General features: G+C 35.8%; 1 protein-coding gene across 1 annotated transcript in view; it reads right to left on the reverse strand.

Moving 5' to 3' along the window:
- Nucleotides 1-19408, reverse strand: part of adgrd2 (adhesion G protein-coupled receptor D2) — a 76398-nt gene that overhangs the window by 42985 nt on the left and 14005 nt on the right. Inside the window, exons 8-16 of the mRNA XM_015379900.1 lie at nt 14377-14488; nt 9440-9574; nt 9119-9227; nt 5734-5839; nt 5569-5624; nt 5320-5446; nt 5109-5212; nt 4785-4887; nt 4425-4578 (exon numbers count right to left, since the gene is read on the reverse strand). Coding sequence (XP_015235386.1) covers nt 4425-4578; nt 4785-4887; nt 5109-5212; nt 5320-5446; nt 5569-5624; nt 5734-5839; nt 9119-9227; nt 9440-9574; nt 14377-14488 — 1006 coding nt within the window. The remainder of the gene's footprint in view (nt 1-4424; nt 4579-4784; nt 4888-5108; nt 5213-5319; nt 5447-5568; nt 5625-5733; nt 5840-9118; nt 9228-9439; nt 9575-14376; nt 14489-19408) is intronic.

Genomic DNA, 19408 nt, shown 5'->3' on the forward strand with positions numbered 1-19408 from the left:
ATATATATATATATATATATATATATATATATATAGCCAAGTAGCACTTAGCAGCGACACTGTGAAGGAACACTATGGAAAGCGTAAGCATGCATCCATCCTTGTGAACACTGGGACGTAACTCAATCGTGAAGTAAATTATTCTTATTTCTTATTTCAACCATTGCGTATATTAGCTGCGACATATGAATCAAGATGCTATGACCGAAAACCTTTGATTGACAGATGACCATTGATATATGATTGACCAAATTTAGGTGTTCAGACGTATAACTAACTGGCCTAAAAAGTTTTAAATTGAAATTTTCTAACTTTTGGGACAATATTGTCTCATAAAGAGTGCATTTATATACATGTTTAACCCAGAATTATTTGACATTAAATTATGATTTCCCTACGACTTTAGGTATAATTCTATATCAAACTGCCACTGACAAATGCAAAATCTTAAACAACTTATTATGGAAAGTAAAATCCTGATCAGGACGTTATTAAAAGTGTTGGCACACTAACTACCTAGAAACAAAAACAGTTTCAGAAAAGTTACCTTATTTGTAATGCAAACTGAATGAACTGCAACATGAACCAAATTGCCTCTCCCCTCTAACAAAAGGAAGGCTACTGTTGCCAGATAGAGCCAAGGTTTTCAAGCCCAAACATCTGTTAAAACTGCAACAACCTGCCCAATTAATATATTCAACACAACAAAATCTACCAACAAAAGACTACTCCTCTTTTTACATTTAGAAGACAAACTACACGCACACATACCTGAAATAATTACATTTATTGTAGTTGATTTTGAATTCTTACCTTTAATGCCCATTGGATTCTTGGCTGGAACACTGAACATCTGAACGCTGAACTTTTACTGTGGTGAACTATAATACAATCCATTGTGATTTGTGATCAGTACATGGTCGAATGAAATCTCCCAAATAACTGTCAGAGAGGACAGAATTTTGCTGATGTCCATCCATCAAACTCAACAGGATTGGCATGCTCATGCGATTTCTGAAGTCTTTAAGCAGATCTACTTGAGAAAAAGCTCTTTCAACTGGTGCATTTTATATAGCGAGGGTGAGGAGTTTAATTGCACCAAGCGCTAAATCCTGATTGCAGCGATTTCCCTTAGCATCTTTTAAACATTCCTCTCCTAACCAGAACGCGTTGATCCTTAGCGCTAGATGTATCACACCAGATCTACCTGCTGCTAAAACTAGCATAATTCATGGCGCCACTACACTAGTTCTATGTTTTAAACACCCTGGCAGATGAAATTAAATATTGAGTGATGGAGAAAGGACAGGGAGGCTTAGCTATAAACCAGTAATGATGAATAATTGGTGGACATCTGTTTTAATTGGTTAACTCAAAAACCGATGATCTGACTCTAAACCAGCCCAAATTATCTCCACCCACCCAAAGCAATTTCTATCTTCAAAATCAAAATGAAAACAGCCCAACTGGGCAGTAAGCCGCACAATTTGGCAACACTGTCATGCTGTCATGATGCAAAATGACTTCCAAAAGGCCTGCTGTACCTACCTTGTGAAATGATGACGTTTATTTACATTTGATCACAGCATCAAATCAAGAAATTCGTTAACACTGTTCTCGCAAGTAAATTCACAAGTATAACTTTAGGAGATGAAAGTATCATAAATTGACCAGTGCTTTAGTGAAGGCCGCAGAGACAAACATTTTAAAATCAAAATAGAAAGAGAAAATAATTTAGACAAGGGATGAAGCGGCAAATGCTCTTAAGAGGGAGGTGATTGGCCTTAAAAAAGGATTTTCATTAACCATAGACGGACCATTTCATATCCTTCCACCAGCACAGAAACAGACAAGCAGTCCTCTGTTTGCCTTCAGCAGATAGCCTAAAGAGCCTAGCTTTGGCCTGCCGTTGTGTCTCTTCCTTCCCAGGCTCCCTGGCGGGCAACTCTGATGTTAAGCCATTGTATCCAGCATTGCTGGTCGGCTCGTCCCGGTTATGGAGCTCTGTGTTTCCACCTGATTCTCTGCTGCTGCTGACTGAGCTCAGGAAATTTGTCTCCCCTTACCTCTGTTGTCTAGGTGTTTCTTCCATGAAAAACGCAACTACCAGTGCTTAAAATCAGTCATCTTTATAATAACGAGGTGGTTGGTGGTGTGAGTATAGTTTACATAGATAATTTTATAAATCGTATTTTAGTCTTGGTATAATTGTTTATAGGCTAAACTTGTTGCAGTCCCCTTCAAGCATAATGACGGCATCTACTAGTTTGTCAGCTCTGCACTGCCGTAGGGCAAAAGATGTCTGCCTCCACAAATGGGAACCAACTACTATGTATTTATAAATAGCAATTTTTAATGCAAGGCAAACATAAACATAAACAAAATGCTATGCACAACTGTACCTGCTCCAGAAAGGAACGCCTACTGAACGAACGAGAGCATGCGCAAGCTCATTTCTCCTCACGCACATTCTGTTTAAAAGTTGCTGTTCTCATAGCTCATATAAGCTTACTGTGCCCGAACGTCCACCCTAACACCTAAATGCCTCAATCAGTATATAGAACGGGGAATATATAGTGGACTTTATTGTGAACTCAGTTACCTTACCATTCGGACAGATGATCACTTCCCCATTGGTCACGTAACTCCTCCTCCACCGCCTACGCCTACTCTGTTATTAGACGCCGCTGTCGGGTAGCAACAACCTATGACGACAGCGGGCCGCTGTGACAGCAAATCCCATAATGCTTTGTGAGGAGAACTCTCCACACAAATCATTCCAGGATATATCTGAGGCCTTCCTTTTCTTCCCATACACTTAGTAGAAATTTTTTCTTGTACGACCCTCAAACAGAGAAAGGTTAGTTCAATGACTGTCTGAAACCGTAGCTCACCATACATGTATGCCTGAAAATGTGCATACACAATAGAATTAGGTAACGGGACAAGCACGTAAGACGGCCTTACGTAAACATATCAGCAAATTAATAGATGATTTAGATTATCCACCTGGAAATAAAAGATCATCTACACAAGTTCATAAGTGATAATAAATAACATACACATATAATATATTACACGATATATAATTAAATAAAAAAAATTTTATATTTCGAAAATATTGATATATAATTTTATATGTGCAAGATTAATATTTATCTTTAACGATGAGTAAAGCTTTTTCTTTTTTCGCCCTAGGGCGCAAAAATGTTTGCTCATTGACTCAAGTTGTACATGGGCAGTAGCTCCTCTGTTCAAAACAGAAGTAAAGGAGAGCTCTGGGTGAACCAAAGCTACGCCCTGAGGTAATAGAAGCTGTCATCACAGTTGCAGTGCGGGTGATTGACAGGCCGAGTCACGGAAGGGAAGCAAACTTACCACGACAAACTGGAGGTGAAAGTGTTTGGACTTGATCAGCCAAACATCAAAATTGACTTGGCCAACTGCACGACATGAGGCTAACGCTTTATTTTGCTGCCTTGACTGCCTGCCTTGTTTTTCATAGGTCATGATCTGAGCCAGCATGGATAAAGACAGGTAGGACTGATTTAAAGCACTTTTTAGAAAAGGCAAAGAGGCATCAACAATCTGGGATTCTCATGGAAAATAATATAATATAGTCTACTTTTTCTAGATGTTTGTTAATTTGCATAGTTGCTCTTAAATAAACACATTCTCAGAAAGTAAATAGTTTTTACATATTAGAAAAATATAAAGTTGACTAATTGCTTCTCCATTATTAAACTGGTTCATTATTTTTTTAGGTTTGTGACACAATGTTAGACCATGCAAAGCACCTTCTGAAGCTTTGCCTTCACAAAGCCTCAGAAGGGCAAGATTTATGTACAAAATGTAAACCTGTACTTGACATTATGTTTTGTTTTTATAAAGTGTTTTTATAATGATTTTTGTTGTTGGTATTCATATAAATATACTGGTGTGATAACTTAGTATACATTGTTTTTTGGTATACGTCTATTTTGAATTCTCCTATATACCTAATATGCAAGGATGTAAGGCTTAGTAATGTAGGAATGTGAATATGTTGTTTTTGAAAGATGTTTCGCCATATGCATGTATGCTTTGTTGGATAATGTTTATATAGTGGTGTGGATATGTGTTAAGGAATTCAACTATTTCCTTCCATTGCAATGTTTTAGTACCTCAAATGGTGGTTCTTATTGTCTCTAATTGTTTACATTTCTGCATTGAAGGTGCTTGCTTTACTGTGCCACTGAATTGCCTTTTGAAGTCAAATAAAGTTATTTTTTTTGTTGTTGAATGGAATTGAATTTTCAACAGAGCAGCCCTCTAGTACTGTTGATTTATATAATAGATGGTTAAAAAAAATAGTAACAACACTAATATTGTCTTGGTGACTTAGGCAGAGAGATGCTAAACATAACTCATTAAGATCGGTTTACCCCAGCCTATGACATAGTAGAGCTTCATCCTGCGGTCTTCACTGATGTTGACAGAAACCACTTTGCTCCAGAGCAGAAGCCCCTCAACCAGCATCCAGCAGAATGATGCCATAAAGGACAGGTGAAGTAGAGCAGTCACCATGAAACATGCTACCTGTATGAAGAAAAAACATTATACATAAGAAAACTTCATCCTGAAACTTCAGTTGAGTCTATTAAACAGCATGGCACCATTGTTATTTCTTGGTCAGAGCTGTTTTGACAGGAAACCTCATGTGGTCATGATATGATATGTACGAACCTTTATGGATATTAATTTATTTGGGGAGTATTCCAGATTGTACACTTAAAATATCTCACCTGGTTCTCTGTTGCCCAGTCACTACACATCAGCAGCAGCTCAGCGAGGCCCAGAGCAATTATTAGGTTCTTATGAACAGTTGTTCGGTCTGACTTGGGGACTCTAAAAATATACACACACCCAAACATGTAAGCGCTTTATGTGTGAGACACACTGTGCGAGAGAGGCTCTTGCACGTTTATTGAAAAATGTTTTTCTGTACTGATGCACACACATATCCACACAAAATTGAGTTTTTTATTGATGTGAATCTGGCTGGGATTTATGAAATGCTTTTCACCTTTGGTGTTTCCAAAATGCTCTCTGTGATGTTTGTTACTCACCCCACAGCAATGAAGAGGATGAAGGTGAAGAGGAGGCCACACAGAGACACTCCACAGCCAATGAACGTCAGCACCTGCAGAGCTTTTTCATTCTCTGCGCTCCTCTGGCACAGTGCAACACAAAATGCATACGGTGTTTAAATACATACACATCTTGTTTATAAGGGAACCAAACTAAATCCACAGCTCCTGTCAGACAGAGACATGTTACCTGAGTTTCGTAAACCTGCAGCAGCAGGGCAAAATTGGTGGTGTGGTTGCAATAGCACACAGTGTATCCATAATGTTTAGACACAACCTCACAGCCTTTTGTATTCCACCACCCACCAGCCTCTGGCCTGCTCAGACACAAATTATAAAGCACATACAGTACATAGACATGCAAAAGAACAAGATAAAACTGGATTTTGGAAATCATGGAAACATGTAATTCGCTCTTTAAAAAAGAATTCCTACTTACGTGAGGTCAAAATCCCAGTATGCACAAACTGGATCATATACAGCATCAATGGAGTTCTGGTAAAGCATTAATATGTGATAAATACATATTTTGCAAATATGTCAGAAACATTACAAAGAATATATATATATATATATATATATATATATCAGAGGTTTTGGTTACCTGTAGTTTGTGTTGGAGCTGGAAGTGAACTGCCATGCTTACTGGCTGGTCATCTCCCAGAACAGTGGTGGATATAACAGATGAGCCCAGGACTGTGCCCAGATACCTGTGGGGTGCACGAACACTGATGCATTAAATTAAATGTTAAAACAAGTTAAGTCTCTTGTCATTTTCTGTTGCATTTTAAGTCTTTTGCTGATATCTTTCTGCTTTACGTTGAGACTTATTCTCTTGCCATTCTTCCGGCTCTAATTTGTTTCCTTCAAATCACAAGAGACCGGCTTCCCAGACCTTAATGAAGAAAATCACATTTGCTGCATGATATTATCATCTCCATGTTTAACTGTGTGGATGATAATTTCAGGAAGAACAGGGAAAATCGAGTTTTCAATAATTTTTTTTATTACCATTTTTACATTATAAGTCATTATTTATGTTTGAAGAGGAACCCCCCCAACTTTGCATTTCCCCCTATGATACTGCCATCATGTACAAAATATATCACAAAAAAGGTGTTAAAACATTAAAATATATACATTTTGTGATGTGTTTTTGTTGATTTTATTCATACAATAGGTTTTTAAAGTATTTTTTTTATGTTATTTTCCTTCCTCTTTTTCCCATGGTACATAACAAAAAAACGTGAAATAAACAAAAGAAATATATCAAGTTGTATTCTACCATATATATAAAGCTATTTTTCTAAATTAATATGTTCACCATTTGTTTCTTCAAGATTTAGTTTAAGATGGACTGAGAAATTGACAGATGACTAATCAGCCTGATTGGCAATGGAATTTTTCTCTGATTAATGAACACTCATACACTCTACCAGATAACAATTAACAACAGTACTTTTTGCTACTATTACTAAGGGAAAGAAAGGGAAGACTCGTCGTTAGTGAAAACAACATATACGCTGTAAGCATGTAGAACCATGTCTGTAGTTATGGTGGTTGTGAAAAAGTGATGACTAGCAGGAATATAAGAAGTCAAGAACAAAAGATGACTCTAAAGCAGAGGTAGAATTATTCTATATTCTAAAGAAAACTTCAAAAAAAAAAAAGTAAATTAAAATTTATTCAAACTGCTGTTTTACTTATACTAGCTGTACTAACCCCCTGAATGGCAAAGCCTAGATTAGAAAGACAGTTAAAATAAAACATCATTAAGTTAGCATTTCAATAAGAGCATAACCCTTTTTCCAACATTGCTCTCTCAAACACGTGATTTGATGTTGTGTTTACTTTGAGTGTGCTGGGCTGGTTTTATATCCCCTCATGTTTGTAAAGAGAAACCTTAAATGTATAAAAGTGGAGTTTTTTAGAAGGTCAAAAGTTGACAAAAAGGTTACAAATTTGATATTGGCCATGTGCATCACTATCAGGATATTTGTTTGCCTTCCACTACCAGTGCTGTGTTTGGCATTTAAAAGAAACTGATAATTATTATTTAAAGTTTCTTCTCCAACAAAGTTATTAAGGCAACAGCAGCATAATGACAGTTGGTATTTGCTGTTAGAAGTAACTATGGCAATTAATTTGGATGACCTTTCTGTTATTATATTATTATTGAAACTTGAGCTTTTGGTTCAGTTAAAACATTTAACATGTTTATAATACATATTTATTTTGTTAATGAATGAAATAATCAAATAACTGAATCAAGCAAATATCTGGAGAAACTGTATAATTTTAGTTCTTCTGGTGCGACAAGTGACTTACGACACCTATCAACAGCAATATATTTATCTAGATGTTATTATAATATGTTATTATAATCTGTTAGCGGTTTTATTCTGTCTGAGCAATGCACTATGGTCAACGTAGGCCTATGCAATACATCAAGAAGACCTGAGCACCATCTATCTATAATCTATATTGGCTTCTATTGCTTCTTCCGTAATCTCCCCTTCAACAGAAGCAAAAAGTGGTTTTATCCCCCAGCAAATAGTGTGCTTTATATTTTACCACACAAATGTTGTAATTGAGTAATTAGTTGAATTAACCAGTTAATAAAACTACTATTGTTTAATGTTGTTACTTCTACCGCTGTCCCTTTTGAATTTTTAGTGTAGATGAGAAAAACACTTTGCAAACATTTTGCAATCGTTGACTTTTATATTTCAAAATACGTCAGCATGTGGCTTAGATGCCACTTGGCAAATTATAATCATTACAGTATTTTAGATCTGGCTTTTGTTTTCAGTCCAGTTCAAATTACCTCAAGGACTCTATTAGTTTATATTAACTCATGTTAAGATAGGCTTGTGCAGCTGACCACCTGGTTAAACCCACAACCCCCAGTCTCATAAACTTTGGCTTGTTAACAGGTAATCTTTGACCAAGGCAGTTGTTGAGTTCCCCACCTGGATCTTCTGGAATTTCTGACAAAACAAATCAGGCTGGATTGTGTGAAATGTATCAGAGAAGGTAAATAACCAGATTGCCTATTTCATCCAAATGGTATTAAGGTTGTTGATGCAATCATATAAAAACCATATTTTAATCTGGCGGCTCAGTCAGCTAATTCAGGTGGGCCAACATTAGCCAATTTTGGACCTTAATGATGTGAGATTCTATTGTCATTGAGAACAGATTAGCGAGCTTTCTTTGGTACCAGAAGTTGTCCTTAAAATATCTTCTACAACACTGGAACTGTCTCCATGTCAGGCTACAGTTTAAGAGGTGCTACAGAATCCCACAGAGGTGCCATGCACAGGTCTTCAAGACTGTGGGCTTAAAACCATCTAGAGCTGCAGCTTGCAGACAAAGAAAGATGAACAGAGAGGCAAAGGAAAACCCGGATCTCCTGACTGATTGTTATGGAAAGACTTTGGGTGGTGGGGTGGTCTGTTTAGCTAGGAGTAGGAGAGGAGGAGGATGACCTTGTCACTGAACTAACCAATCAGAATTCTCCTCAATCACTCCCTTTCTCCCTCACAAAAGCCTCTTTTTCTTCTTTAGCGGGTTATTCAGGTCAGTCGTGATCTAGGGTTTGCTACATAATAAGCATTAGTTGGGATTTTACTATCCCCCTAGTATTGATTGAAATTTTTATAGTAAGCCCACACCAAGTAATGGCACTGACATCCGCCCCAAAAATTAATCTGAAGTTTTTCAGCTTTCTGTGGCCATCTTCTCATCACAGTTGATGTCTAAACAAAAATACATCTAGTGACTGAGATGGACTGATATGGGGGCTCGAATTGGCAACACACGACAAACCCAAATTCCTACCTCATCCACCGACACCCCCACACAAGCAATACCTTTGCCAAACTCAAACCTTACTCACAATAATTTCTACAGCATAAATACAAATGCATTTTTTGTTTTAATTTTCGGCTGTTAAAAGTTTAAGACAGTAATGGATTTTAATTTACCTCTGGCTGCCATCAGTTACTGTAGGCTCCATAGTGATGTTCTCTTCTGGATTGAAAATAGGCCGCAGAGAGCCATACCATGTGTTGACCAAGGTGATCTTATAGAACCCTGCGTATTTGACCAAAAAAATTTGTTTTCCTTGTGGCAAATTTTTATCGCTTGTACAATAAAATGAAGAGCTACAGTAGATATAAAAGTGAGAGCAAGAAGTTCAATGTTATGTGTTCCTTTGATTTCAATTATAACATTTCATATCGAATAGATAACTCATGAAAAAAAAAAAAAAGAATGAAGGATTATCTTTTGTAAGAATAACCTACCATTGTTCTCTAGATCCTGTATCTTCTGATGTGGAACAGAAATGCAGTCCAGAACAGAGTGTGTCTCTGACCCTGGCCCACAGAAGCTCGCTACCTTAGATCCCTCACCCAGCCTTTGCTGCTGTAGCTCCAGTTCTAGAAAAGCAAAACAAAAAGACGAGAAAAAAACAGTTAGTTTGATTGCAAATATGACATTAAAAGGTTTAAAACAAAATTGAAAAAAACTTTTTTAAATGGTAGATTCTCTACTGAGCAACGTTACTTTTTCATAACAAGAAATATTTTTTTTTAAGTCATGAAGTTCACAACCAGACTGTCTCTAATCATTTTTAGGTTAATACATTTAAATAAAACAAAATTCTGAGCGAGGCTAATTATCTTGCCAGTGGAAATGACAGCAAGGCTTACCACTGTAGACAAATCTGTCCAACATCCAACACTATTGCCTTCATGGGACCTATATCCGACTTTTCCTGCAGTCTAAACAGACCAATCCTGATATTTTTTGCCAACAAAGAATAAAAATATTATTTGCCCTCTTACAGTCATGTTGAGGACTTCTCTACTACATTGCAAGCAGTCACTGAAAGGCAATTGTAAATATTTTTTTCCCTTTTTTTCTTGTCCTTCTCTTATGTTGATATGATGGGATTATATTAATATCTGCTCCAAATAAAACACTGCTGTGTGAGGTCTACATTTTCCTTCTGCTCAAAGGGGTCACTTTANTACAACACTGGAACTGTCTCCATGTCAGGCTACAGTTTAAGAGGTGCTACAGAATCCCACAGAGGTGCCATGCACAGGTCTTCAAGACTGTGGGCCTAAAACCATCTAGAGCTGCAGCTTGCAGACAAAGGGCGATGAACAGAGAGGCAAAGGAAAACTCCTGACTGATTGTTATGGAAAGACTTTGGGTGGTGGGGTGGTCTGTTTAGCTAGGAGTAGGAGAGGAGGAGGATGACCTTGTCACTAAACTAACCAATCAGAATTCTCCTCAATCACTCCCTTTCTCCCTCACAAAAGCCTCTTTTTCTTCTTTAGCGGGTTATTCAGGTCAGTCGTGATCTAGGGTTTGCTACATAATAAGCATTAGTTGGGATTTTACTATCCCCCTAGTATTGATTGAAATTTTTATAGTAAGCCCACACCAAGTAATGGCACTGACATCCGCCCCAAAAATTAATCTGAAGTTTTTCAGCTTTCTGTGGCCATCTTCTCATCACAGTTGATGTCTAAACAAAAATACATCTAGTGACTGAGATGGACTGATATGGGGGCTCGAATTGGCAACACACGACAAACCCAAATTCCTACCTCATCCACCGACACCCCCACACATACAATACCTTTGCCAAACTCAAACCTTACTCACAATAATTTCTACAGCATAAATACAAATGCATTTTTTGTTTTATTTTTCGGCTGTAAATTGATTAAGAAAGTAAAGGATTTTAATTTACCTCTGGCTGCCATCAGTTACTGTAGGCTCCATAGTGATGTTCTCTTCTGGATTGAAAATAGGCCGCAGAGAGCCATACCATGTGTTGACCAAGGTGATCTTATAGAACCCTGCGTATTTGACCAAAAAAATTTGTTTTCCTTGTGGCAAATTTTTATCGCTTGTACAATAAAATGAAGAGCTACAGTAGATATAAAAGTGAGAGCAAGAAGTTCAATGTTATGTGTTCCTTTGATTTCAATTATAACATTTCATATCGAATAGATAACTCATGAAAAAAAAAAAAAAGAATGAAGGATTATCTTTTGTAAGAATAACCTACCATTGTTCTCTAGATCCTGTATCTTCTGATGTGGAACAGAAATGCAGTCCAGAACAGAGTGTGTCTCTGACCCCGGCCCACAGAAGCTCACTACCTTAGATCCCTCACCTAGCCTTTGCTGCTGTAGCTCCAGTTCTGGAAAAGCAAAACAAAAAGATGGAAAAAAAAACCCAGTTAGAGTTTGATTGTAAATATGACATTAAAAGGTTTAAAACAAAATTGAAAAAAACAATATTTTGTATATATGAACAGAATTTAATCATGCTGTAAAGACAACTTTTTAAAATGGTTGTTCCACCTCTTTAGCTTCTCTACTGAGCAATGTTACTTTTTTATAACAAGAAATAGTGCTTTTAAGGCATGAAGTTCAACCAGACTGTCTCTAATCATTTTTTAGGTTAATACATTTAAATAAAACAAAATTCTGAGTGAGGCTTATTATCTTGCCAGTGGAAATGACAGCAAGGCTTACCACTGTAGACAAATCTGTCCAACATCCAACACTATTGCCTTCATGGGACCTATATCCGACTTTTCCTGCAGTCTAAACAGACCAATCCTGATATTTTTTGCCAACAAAGAATAAAAATATTATTTGCCCTCTTACAGTCATGTTGAGGACTTCTCTACTACATTGCAAGCAGTCACTGAAAGGCAATTGTAAATATTTTTTCCCTTTTTTTCTTGTCCTTCTCTTATGTTGATATGATGGGATTATATTAATATCTGCTCCAAATAAAACACTGCTGTGTGAGGTCTACATTTTCCTTCTGCTCAAAGGGGTCACTTTAAGGTCATGAAGAGTTCAGACTGAAGTATGATGGCAGTCTAACAAAATTGTTAGACCATGTAAAACAACTGGTATTTCAGGAAAAGAAAATTGATATTGGGTATTAAGACCTCTTTTGTAAACTTAGGGACATACATGTAACCTCTAAGCGACCTCCAGAGCACCTACATTCTTCCAAGACTCAAATAAGGTTAGATTTAACTTTCTAAAATGTTAAAACGCATTTTAATTTCTAAATACATATTATGGATGTTTGCAAAGCAGGCTTTCCTTTGTGAAGTTTTTTGGAAAACCTAATACCAGGGTAAAAACCTTAAATAGCATTTATCATTAAACAAAAAGCTCTGTTAATAAAAACATAATGGCAATGATCAAAAATTGCTTCAATTATGGTGATAATATATTAAAGATAAGACAGTTATTACTCCCAGATATTATTCTTCTTTAAAAAAGCAAGATAACTGTGTTCAACTCATATTAAAACTAAAACTTGCAGCAATGAAAACAAATAGATATGTTACAACAATTAAAAACATGCATCAGTAAGAAAAGTACATCTCAGAGATGTATACAGAACTGAATCATGTTATTATGATGCAAAACATTTTTCTTAACTGGATTATGAGAATTTTCTGTAAACATTACTGACCAAATCATTGTGACCCTGAAAAGAGAGAGTAAAAATAGTACCATTTGAGGAAACTGCTCTTTCTGGAAACAGCCTCAGCAGGAGCAAGACGTGACTTTATTGAAGACTGCAGTAAGGTTTGCTTAAGCTGTATCTTTGGAAACTAATGATTAGCTTCACAAAGCTATCACTTTCAGGATCTTCATATATGTTAGAATTCCCCATCTGGTCATCACCCAGCTGGCCTGTGGTTCAAGCTCTGCAGGCTTTGATGGAGGACAGCTATAAGGAGCTATCCACAGAAATGTCATATGCACACACTTCAAATGTTCTATGTAATTTATAAATGGCCAAATATCTTTGAAACACAGATGTGCACAGAAGTGTGAAACATTTTATACATTGATAAAAAGTTATGTGTGATATACTGAATAGGTTATTCTACAATAAAAACTGTACTTGGGTTTATACATAGATTTTTCAGCAGGGTGAATACCATGCATTGAGAAGGTGTCAATGATGATCGTTCTTTACCACATTTAGTCATGTTTGAGCTTTATTACAGATGGTATAAATGAATTTATTTTCTTACGATTCTACACATAAGAGCCTGTTATGTGAATGTGACAAAATGTTTTGTGAGATTTGTGTGGCCCACACTGTGACTGTGTGTTGTTGTCAGCACAGTACACCAGTGCATTTGGTAAAATGAATTTTGTTTCTACACATCTACAATAGAATATGTATGTATGTATATAGAGTATACATAAATAAATATGCCTTTGCATTATGATTATTATAAATATTCGATTTTAGTGAAAAACAAAATCGCTGTTTTTCTTTACATTGTGATATATCACAATATCAGAAATATACTTTTGTGCTTTGCAACATCTTCTTTTGATTTATAAACATTAATCCTTATTAATTTATAATGGATTATAGCTTATTATATATATCAAAACGTGTAAAGGGAAAGCCAGTCCATTTGAAATTGATCTGTAACATTCATGCATATATCTGCCAGAGAAGAAGAAAGGGTCATTTTGAGATATGTAGCTTATTTTGTTGCTATTTTAACATCTCCATATATTTGGGCCAAATTATCGCACCAATACCCTTTCTGTTACTTACTGCTTTTGTCACTTTCTACTCAGCAAAGACGATTGAATTGCAAGCTTTAAACATGGTCCCTACCAGGCTAAGTTCATTGGGTCACTTTCCAGAGTACGACTCATATCTTTACCCAAATAACAAAAAATAAGCAAGACCTGTCAAGATAAGTCTTAGGTACAAACTAGGTCAGCTTTATGAAACACCCCTCCATTATATTGCTTATGTTGTTGTAGATAGTTTTGTTAGAAAAAAATCTCCTTTTATGATGTATTCACTGCAAAATTAGTGACATGACATACATGATACTTTCCTATATGTTTTTATGTTAGAAGAAAATGCTACCATTTATGTAATATATTACCTCACCCCTGTGGATATCTTAAATCTTTCGTACAAGATATGTCACTCTTTTTTTCCTTAGGATTTTAATGGTGAATTTAAACTACAAATGTATTGGCTCTTGTTTGATTACATTCAATGAACAGGCCAGCAACTCATTACAAAGCAGACATTATGAACCTTTCACCAACATTAAAGGAGTATTACCAGAATCCAAAACCAAAATCCTGTGTTCATGTTAAAGATTTTATTATTCCTGAAAGAAGGTTGGGCAACTCACTGATATTTGGACTCTGAATGGTCACATGGTCAGTCTCTGCTGTCAAACTTGGGCTCAATTGGGTCACCATCTTGTCTATGCTCTTCACAACATCCATAGGGCCGTTTACCACCTGCAACCCAAAGAGTAACAGTGTGTCAGCATCAGCAGCTCTTACCTTAATCATCGTGGCCACAACTACAGTCTCATCAAAGCTAAAGATACTTTAACATGAACTTTCATTACAGCACAATCAGAAATACTTTCAGTGCCATCGACGATTTGCAACATTCTGCAGATTACTCAGGTAGGGCACAGAAAACTAAACAGCAAGGCCTACAATGCATGCCTTTTTGATTCTGCCATTGTCTTTTTCTAAACACGGCATTCTGATTTCAGTGTGCCCATCTAAAAGCTGAGCCTTGGAGAAAGAGCTAGGAATAGAGCACGGGAGGTTTGTGGATGAGTGGCAGCCTCAGTTTTTCAGAGTACTTCTCATCAATTGAGGATGCGTTGAGGTGGCCTTGGAGCGCTAAGAGGCTTGGGGGTTGCGGGGGATAGAAGGAAGGCAAAGCACTGAAAGAAATACAGCTTTTCACATAAGGTAGTTGTTGAATGGATCTATATTCCACACACCAATGGTGCAGAGATGCAAAAAAAGCCGTACAACTAAAATGAAGCAAAATACCATTTGAAAACTGGGTTAAAATCACATGTGTTGTGAGAATTAGAGTAAAACCAGAATGATTAACCAACATCCTGTAGGAAGATTTTAAGATGATCTACAATGTTGATCATTGCAGCTGATCTAATAGTATTGCTTGTGGTATTCACAGATGCATACTGTCCTCTAGTGTTTGGTACTGAATATAACAAACAGCTGCCACCAATGCAATATCAATGAATTAGGTCATAAATATATTCTTAGGGTGTGCATAGTTTACCCAAATCTCTTCTGTACCAAACAGGTTTCAGATAATTTGATAAAATATATTTTCTGATATATCCTGTTTTCTAAAACTGAGCTTGTGTTAGATATGCTTTTCTTCTACATTTAAAGCTATCAACTTTTGTCTCATTGGACCATCAAGATTATCTTTCATTTTTATCATTTTCATTTTGTAATGGACTGGGAATGAGAAGATTTTTTTGAAATCTTAGGTATGATTTTCTGGTGGAAAATTTTGCTGGACGATATTGCAATAAGGAATAATGTAGTGCTTCTGCAGTGCAATGATTGTGTTAACTTGAAATACAAATTCTACCTCTGTTTTTCCAAATTTTAACTAGCAAGTCTCTGCCCTGCTTCTCAATCTTTAAGTTCTAATGCTACACTTGCTTTGCTAAGGAAATGAAAAAGGTGAGTGGAGACCGATGCACCATAGTGAAACCTTTTGTCATCCAGGCTCTTTAGAGAAGACACAAGTAAAACAAACAAGCATACCAACATAAAATATTGAGCTCATTTAAAATTATCATGCAATTAACTGATTTATTGTTCTACATTACAGGTTTATTAATATCTTTTAGGAGTTTATATTCAACCTGTCATAGCTTTCTTAAAATACAACTGGATGATAAGGGACAATGAAAATCTCTTTAAAGTATTGCAAAAGATTCAAAATAAAAAAGTAAACAGCTGATAAACACTCAATATATGTTTAGCCTTTAACAGAATGGCTGTATTTGTACATTAATTTACACCAAAGGAAACTCTGCTTTATCATACATTTCCTTTAAAGTGGTTGGTGGCACAGAATGCTATTAGGACCATTAAAGTTAAGAGGGTTTCATATTTTCCATCCAACACAATTTTGCTTCCACAAAACTCTGATAACAATTTGTCTTTTCCTTTCATTCAATTATACTTTTTTGGTCTATCAGATATATTTGCTGTAAATGAAATTAAGTATTATATGGTGATGATGATATGAAAATGTGACAAAATGTGAATGTTAAGGTCAAGGTCACATCTTGTAGAGACGAGACATAGAATTTTATTTGGCACTTTTTAGAGGTCCAGGTTAATATTTGTTCTTCTGTCCAAATGGGCCATTTATTTCTGTGTTCAGTAGACTTATGGTTTGATGAACTGTCTGATTCATCATTCTTGGTGAGGATACTGATTTGGAAAGTGAAAAATTAACAACATTGCTGATTGTTTACTTATTTGTTTGAATTTCCCTTTTAGGTTAAGGAACATTTTATTTGGACCGTCCAAATTTTGTTTATCACAAGAGCCATTTTTAAATAAGACTTTTATTGTTTCACACATTTTCCCAAATATTTAAAAAACACCCTCTTCAACTGGAGCATCAGCATTTTAAAAAACAAAGTTAGAGCCTTGGCATGATATGTTAAAGACTTGCCAACAGATAAAGATGGTGTCCACCAGTTCCTCTCAAGGTTATTTTGTCCATTATAAAAAGAGATCCTTGACCTTCAATACTCATTAGAAGGTATCTAACAAAAATAAATGTGACAGACAGGATAAGGTTTGTGGTTTTCTACACTGAGATACAGTTAAAAGTTACAATTATTTTTCAAATTATAAAACCAATTCCCAACACTTCTTCACTAAGATCTTAACAGAGGCAATTTAATCAAATCATCCATTCAGATTGGTGAAAGGTAAGGCAACCCAACTCAGTATATAAAGTCATTGACGTTCCAGGATTTGAACCTCCTGGATGAGCATGCAGCAACAGTACACATCCAGTTATGTTGTGCCTGTAGAGACCTCTTTGACATGGGATTTAGATCAAAGGTCCTGATCAAAAATAACATCCAGATTTTTTACTTTATTATGTGAGATCAATTTAATCCCATCAGAATGAAGTGACTGACTAATTAGCGTCCTTTTCAAAGACTGTGGTCAAAAGACTATAACTTATGTTTTGTTTGCATTTAGGACCATAAAGTTAAGAGTCATCCAGGATTTTATGTCTTTAATACATGCCTGTAGCCTATATAATGGTCATCTGGATATATACATATATATATATATATATATATATATATATATATCCCTGTAGAACCCCACAGCATGAGAAAGATTTATCATTGAAACGAAAAAACAGAAATTGGTCAGATAGAAATGATTTAAACCAGTGTTATTATCTGAGAATATCATGAGAATATCATTAGTGTTTTTTACCAGAGCTGTTTCGGTGCTATGATTAGCACTAAAGCCAGACTGAAACTCTTCAAAAAGTCCATTGTGGTGTAAGTCGTCACACACTTGTTTGGCAATTATTTTCTTAAGAAGTTTAGATAAGAAAGGAAGATTAAATATAAGTCAATAATTGACCGAGTCAACTGGGTCAAAAGATGGTTTCTTAAGTAAAGGTTAAATTACAGTTACCTGAAAAGCCTAAGGTATACATCCCTGTAACAGAGATAGATTAATCACATCTAAAATGTAGGAGGAGATCAAAGGCGATGCTTCCTAAATTACCTGGAACTGGATCTAACGCATAAGTTCAACTAGATCAAAGCAGTCTAAATCCCGACTCAGATTCTATGGCTACCTCAGATGCTGCCTCACCTTCCACAGATAAACCAATCACAGTTAGAGGAGTTCCAATGATATTATTTTTTATAAAATCAATCTGATTTATAAAGAATCCCATAAAGTCATTACTGCTAAGTAAAGTGATTAAATAAATAATAATGTCAATGTTTTCATTAATGCAAAAAACAAACCAAGAAATCTAATCAAAATGTGAATTACAGATACGGTGAAATCACTCAAAAATCACTATTTTTGTAAATGACTTTTTAATGTTTTCTGTGGAAAAGAAGATAATAAAAGTCACCTTCCATGATATGCATGTGTTTATTCAAGGCCAGACTATTGTAGTTCTTACAGGAAGTCCACAAAATGCAGCCTTTAGCTGATACAAAATGCTGCACCTAGGGTTCTGATAAAAATGAAAAACAGAGGTCATGTGTCTCCTACTTTAGTTTACAAAAAGTATTTGAAATCCTACTTCACATTTACAAAGCCCTAAAAGACAATTAAGCTCCATCATATGTGAGAGATCTGATTTTTCCTTATGTTGCTGACAGAGCACCATGCTCCCAAAATACAGATTTAATACTGATTCCTGGAATTTCTAAAAGAAGAGAAGGAGGCAGATCTTTTAGTTGTGAGCCTCCTCTCAGGGGGAAACAACTTCCTGTTTAACTACATTACACAGATACCCTGTCCGCTTTTGGAATAGACTTAAAACCTTTGCTCATCATAAAGCTTATAGTTAGATTGGCTCAAGCTATCCTGAGTTATCTATAGGTTTGCTGCTAAAGGCTTAGACTGCTGGAGAATAAAGGAATCACCTTTCCTTATTTTTTCACATTCTGTTTTCATTCTCCAATTTTGTGGATGTATCTCATATTAAGGGGAGGTATCAGCTGGGCCAATTATACACTGTTTATTTTTCCTGTTTATGTTCTATTCATGGCAGTTGGTTCGGTTTTCACAGCAGATAACTGCACATGCATTTTTCCTCCTTTTGACCCAAAAGAATGTTTAGTTCATCTGCTTAACTTGTTCTTTCCCAAACAAAGCCGGTTAAGGAAGTAGTTTACCATTACCTTTGTTGATATAGAACACTTATGGAATGGTGGGTTCATATCCATGCCTAGGGTCTTACTGCATGGAGTTTGCGCATTCTCCATGTGCATGTGTGGGTCTTTTCCAAGTATTCTAGTTTATCCAACATTCAAGTCCTTTTATCTTATATAGATACATAGATACATAGATTCTTTTAAATAAACTTTATGTACTGTATTTATCTTCAAACTTTCAAACCTTTTTAAACTTTTGGTCTTTTTCGTTTGTTTTTTTTTTGTTTTTTGCAGAGGTTATGATTTTAAAATTAGTGTGAGCTTATGAACATTGTCTTTGAGAAGAAATGCTATTTTTAATAACCTGTACTTAATCTGAATTGTAATATGAATTATCTTTGCTCTATATGAATTGCAGTAAATTTCACAATTTTATTCAGAAAACCACAGTTTTTTTTTGCACACTCACAGATTAGCCTTCATG

The sequence above is a fragment of the Cyprinodon variegatus genome, unplaced genomic scaffold, assembly GCF_000732505.1.
Source record: "Cyprinodon variegatus isolate N-32 unplaced genomic scaffold, C_variegatus-1.0 Scaffold203, whole genome shotgun sequence".
Lineage (NCBI taxonomy): Eukaryota > Metazoa > Chordata > Actinopteri > Cyprinodontiformes > Cyprinodontidae > Cyprinodon > Cyprinodon variegatus.